General features: G+C 49.1%; 1 protein-coding gene across 1 annotated transcript in view; it reads right to left on the bottom strand.

Annotated features, from left to right (window-relative positions):
• Positions 1–1,956: 1,956 nt before the first annotated feature.
• R3HDML (R3H domain containing like) overlaps positions 1,957–5,639 on the bottom strand; it is a 13,189-nt gene continuing 9,506 nt past the window's right edge. Inside the window, exon 5 of the mRNA XM_023227890.1 lies at positions 1,957–2,531. Within this exon, the coding sequence (XP_023083658.1) occupies positions 2,405–2,531 (127 nt within the window). The 3' untranslated portion in view covers positions 1,957–2,404. The remainder of the gene's footprint in view (positions 2,532–5,639) is intronic.

The following is a 5,639-nucleotide window of genomic DNA, read 5'->3' as shown; positions in this document are numbered from 1 at the left end:
CAAAGTGCTGGGATTACAGGCGTGAGCCACCATGCCAGGGAAGAGACAGGCAAAAAATGCCACTGTAAGGTGGGAATTCCACGTGATCTCTTGGGTTTTCCATTTCTGATATTGCCTTCAAGAGCCCAGTCCAAAAAATAAAGTAGGAAAGATATAGCCTAAGAATAATGAACTCACAACAGTGTCCTTAATTCTCTCTCTCTCTCTCTTTTTTTTTTTTTTTTTGAGACACAGACTTGCTTTGTCACCCAGGCTGGGGTGCAGTGGTGCAGTCTTGGCTCACTGCAACCTCCACTTCCTGGTTCAAGCAATTCCGGTGTCTCAGCCTCCTGAGTAGCTGGGATTACAGGCGTGCCCCACCATGCTTGGCTAATGTTTGTAATTTTAGTAGAGACAGGGTTTCACTGTGTTGCCCAGACTGGTCTCGAACTCCTGGCCTCAACTATCTGACCGCCTTGGCCTCCCAAAATGCTGGGATTACAGGCATGAGCCATGATGTCTGACCTCTTAATTCTCTTATTTCACTCATTTCCAGCATTTAGAAATTAGTCCTCACTCCACACCTCATTTATCTCATCTGTAAAATGGAGCAATAGTATATGTGCATGCACTTGTGCATTGATCTAGCCTTCTACAGAGCAGGGCCCAAAGCGCTGTTAGTTCCTTCCCCTGGTCTTCCAGTTGAGCTGGTTTTCCTCTCACCCATCTTCCCCCACCCAGTTCCCGTTCCTTGTCTTTTGACCCTCTTGGGAGCTGAGAGAAGGAGGGACCAGAAAGAGCCACTACACGGGATCTCAAAAGACTTTATTGGGGGGTGGGATGGGAGGGGGTGACATGCACAGGATGAGAAAACTCATTCCATCCAGGACAATATAGGGACTCCACGGAAAAGGGCCTGTTTTCCATCCCAGGTCTTCAAAGGAGGAACTCTCCAGACAGGCAGGGAGTGGGCCCCAGCTGCAGGGCAAGGTCTGAGGGAGGAGATTTTACTATCTCTGGAGACAAAAGGACTTTTGTGCGGTGGGATGGCGGGGAGAAGAGAAATGGTTTATTGGAATGAGAGTAAGATGATATGGAAGAAAAGAATCAGAGACGCAGACAGAAACAAAAACAGGCAGAGATAGAACGGACAGTAGACAAAAGAGAGAGACCGAGGCAGAGACAGAAAGAGAAAAAAAGGCCCAGAGAGAGTCCCCTCAGGCCAACTTTGGTTTTCACTTCTCAGTTCTGAGAGCCGAGGAAGTGGGAAGGGGCCGTCAGAGACTGAGCTCCAACCTTGGCCATCAAAGACGAGCTGTGCAGCTCTGGGTAAGTTACACCCTGCTCTGAGCCTCAGTGTACCCATCTGTAAAAAGGGGGGCCTGGACTCTGTGGTGGCTCCAATATCATGCAGTGGGGGTGGGGGATGTCCACAAGCCAATTTCAATGTTTTTTGAAATCATGGACCTGAAATGCGCCCAACTCAGGGAGGGAATCACAAGTCCTCAAAGGCTGCCCAGAAACTGGTTGACTATTATGGAATGAATGAAAGTGGGTTTCCTTCCTTCCTCCCTCCCTCCCTTCCTTCCTTCCTTCCTTTCTTCCTTTCTTTTTTAGACAGAGTCTCGCTCTGTCCCCAGGCTGCAGTGCAGTGGCTCGGTCTCTGCTCACTGCAACCTCCGCCTCCCAGGTTCAAGCAATTCTCCTGCCTCAGCCTCCCGAGTAGCTGGGATTATAGGCGAGAGCCACCACTCCTGGCTAATTGTTGTATTTTTAGTAGAGATGGGGTTTCACCATGTTGGCCAGGCTGGTCTCAAACTGTTGACCTCAGGTGATCCACCCGCCTCAGCCTCCCAAAATGCTGGGATTATAGGTATGAACCGCCACACCTGGTGGAATTCCTTTCATTGGATGGACAAAGTCATTTGGCTTTGGCAAAGCCTGAGAGTTACAAAACTGAGGTGCCAGGTGTTTTGATTGTTTGTTTGTTTTTAAATAGAGATGGGGTATTGCCATGCTTTCCAGGCTGTTCTCCAACTGCAGGACTCAAGTGATACTCCCACCTCAGCCTCCCAAAATGCTGGGATTATAGGTGTGAGCCATTATGCCTGGTCCTAAGGTGCCAGTTCTATGCCTTCCAGCCTTGGTTCTCTGAGAACTGAATTAATGAAAGATGCAGGACTCTTTCCCGGAGGCCCAAGAAAAGAAAGATGCAACTAGGAAAGAAGGAAGGCGAGGAGGTCATTTTCTTTTGACCCATGTTGGACATTTAAGAAAGGGAATCTAGGAGGGAAAATTAAATAGGGGGTAATTCTAACTCATCTCCTTTAAAGAAGAAATTATTTCTCCCCCCAGTTTTTTGAGGGCAGGACATGGAGGGTCAGGCCCAGCTGGCGGCACACCAAAGCCCAGAGAAAATTTAGAATCACGGGAGCTTGTTGGATTTCAGCCCACTGAAGCACATGTTGCTATTGCAGCTACCTTGGTAACTGGGGGGACAGGCGGAGCACGGCCTTCCCATCTTGTACGGGGCCTCGCCAATCCAATTGCCCCTGGAAGAGAAAAGGTCCCAGGGAGACAGAGGAGCATTAGGTGAGCAACCTTCACACAGATGTCCAGAACTCAGCGCTGCCACTGACCAGGCCTGGGACCTGGGGCAAGTCACATCTGCAAGCCTTGGTTTCTTTTTTTCTTTTCTTTTTTTTTTTTTTTTTTTTAATTTTTGTTTTGTTTTTTGTTTTTGAAATGGGGTGTTGCCGTCACCCATAGCTCCCTGCAGCCTTGACGTCCTGGGCTCAAGCAATCCTCTCAACTCAGCCTTCTGAGTAGCTAAGACTACAGGCACATGCCACCATGCCCAGCTAATTTTTTAATTATTTGCAGAGATGGGGGGTTTCACTATACTGCTCAGGCTGGTCTGGAACTTCTGGACTCAAGCAGTCCTCCTGCCTCAGCCTCCCAAAGTGCTGAGATTACAGGCGTGAGCCACTGTGCCCAACCTGTAAACCTTGGTTTCTCTTGTAAAACCAAGAGACGACCTCCTCTTTGTCTCTAAGGGATTCAGCAAAGATCACTTGTTTGTGTGCACCTAGCACTGTGCCTGGCCAATGAGTGCCTCAGCAATTAGTGCCTCGCCTGTAAGGGCTGATTTTCTTTTCTTTTTGTTTGTTTTCTTCTGAGAGGGAGTCCCACTCTGACACCCAGTCTGGAATGCAGTGGCGCAATCTCAGCTCACTGCAGCCTCCACTTCCTGGGTTCAAGTGATTCTCATGCCTCAGCCTCCTGAGTAGCTGGGATTATAGGTGCGTGCTACCACACCTGGCTAATTTTCGTATTTTTAGTAGAGACGGGGTTTCACCATATGGCCAGGCTGGTCTCGAACTCCTGATCTCAAGTGATCTGCCCGCCTTGGTCTCCCAAAGTGTTAGGATTACAGGCATGAGCCACCGTGCCCAGTCTTTTTCTCCCTCTTTCTCCTTTCAAACCCTAAAGTTGTTCCTCTGGCCCTTGCTCGTGGCTGCCTGATAATCTCACCACTGGCCTGAGACATTCATTATCTTTGCCAAGCCCCAATGCTTCATTTTCTCACACCTTAAATGCACACAGCTTTGAGCAGAAATAGAATCTTTTTTTCTCCAAACGTGATTGTTGAGTGACCATGAGTGAAATCAGCTGAAGTGCTCAGAAAAACACTCACTTCTGGTTTCCTAACAGGACTCATTCGGTCATTTAGTCATTCAACAAACACTTCCGGAGCACGTATTGAACATCAGGATTTGTGCCAGCTGCTGTCAGTTCATTTTTCAAAAGGTGCTCTCAGAAGTTTGGGGGCAGGGAGAGTGGATGGTGGTGATACCTGGAATGACATGGAGTTCTTTTTTTGTTCAATTTAACCACTTAGAAAAACGTTCTGCTTAAAAAAACAAAGGGTTGCAATCGCTGTAGTAAACGGTCAGCCGGGCGCGGTGGCTCACGCCTGTGATCCCAGCACTTTGGGAGGCCGAGGTGGGCAGATCACGAGGTCAGGAGATCGAGACCATCCTGGCTAACACTGTAAAACCCATCTCTACCAAAAATACAAAAAATTAGCCAGGTGTGGTGGTGGGCACCTGTAGTCCCAGCTACTTGGGAGGCTGAGGCAGGAGAATGGCGTGAACTCGGGAGGTGGAGCTTGCAGTGAGCCAAGATCGCGCCACTGCACTCCAACCTGGGCGACTGAGCAAGACTCCGTCTCAAAATAAATAAATAAAAAATAATTTGTTCTTGTTTTTGTTTTTGTTGTTATTGTTGTTTGACACACAGAGTCTTTCTCTGTTGCCCAGGCTGGAGTGCAGTGGTGCGATCTTGGCTCACTGCAATCTCCACTTCTGAGGCTCAAGCAATTCTCCTGCCTCAGCCTCTCAAGTAGCTGGGATTACAGGCACGTGCCACCATGCTCGGCTAATTTTGGTATTTTTGGTAGACACGAGGTTTCACTATGTTGGCCAGGCTGGTCTCAAATTCCTAACCTCAGGTGACTCACCCACCTCAGCCTCCCAAAGTGCTGGGATTGCAGGCGTAAGACACCGCACCCGGCCTGTTCTTGTTTTTCTATGAGAATCTGTAATGTCTGCAAGTTTCATTACGCTTCCTCCCTGTTTCCAAGAGGCTTGTATGAAGGCATCTCCTAAACTCTCTCCCACCCAGCAAACTGGAGGAGCTAAGCACACTCGTTCCTCCTTCCTTCTCTTTGGGATCTGCCTCCCTGCAGGGAGCATGTGTTCTTGGCTGTATTTTTCTTGTCGTAAGCTTAGAGAGCTGGCCCTGTACTTGTAAGAAGGGGCCTTTGGCTGTCCATTGTTACCTGCCACTGGATGTGTAGGTCTAATTCAGTAGTGAGATATTTGTAAGCCTACTTGGCTGGGCAGATCTAAACCACATTCTCCACTACTGACTTCAGCAACACGTCTTTCCACCTGTGTCAGTCCTGTCTATCTCCCAGTGATTCTCAAACTTGGGTAAAGGAAAAGGATTATTGGGCTGGGCAGGGTGGCTTATGCCTGTAATCCCAGCACTTTGGGAGACCTTGACAGGAGGACTGCTTGAGCCTAGGAGTTCAAGATCAGCCTGGGCAACATAGTGAGACCCCGTCTCTACAAAAAACAAAAAAATTAGCCAGGCATGGTGGCCTGCACCTATAGTCCCAGCTACTTGAGAGGCTGAAGTGAGGGAGGGTTACTTGAGTCCAGCCAGTCGAGGCTGTAGTGAGCTGTGACTGTGCCACTACTGTCCTCCAGCCTAGGTGACAGAGTGAGACCTTGTCTCAAAAAAAGAAGAGAAAATAGGCTGGGCACAGTGGCTCACTCCTGTAATCCCAGCACTTTGGGAGGTGAATGCAGGCAGATCACCTGAGGTTAGGAGTTTGAGACCAGTCTGGCCAACATGGTGAAACCCTGTCTCTAGTAAAAATACAACAATTAGCTGGGCATGGTGGCAGACGCCTGTAATCCCAGCTACTCAGGAGGCTGAGGCAGGAGAATTGCTTGAACCTGGGAAGTGGAGGCTGCAGCGAGCTGAGATCATGGCACTGCACTCCAGCCTGGCCAACAGAGCAAGGCCTCTAAAGAAAGAAAGAGGGCCGGGCGCGGTGGCTCAAGCCTGTAATCCCAGCACTTTGGGAG

This window comes from Piliocolobus tephrosceles, chromosome 20 (genome assembly GCF_002776525.5).
Source record: "Piliocolobus tephrosceles isolate RC106 chromosome 20, ASM277652v3, whole genome shotgun sequence".
Taxonomy (NCBI): Eukaryota; Metazoa; Chordata; class Mammalia; order Primates; family Cercopithecidae; genus Piliocolobus; species Piliocolobus tephrosceles.
Note: the sequence above shows the minus strand (reverse complement) of the source record. Positions and strands in the feature narration are given on the sequence as shown.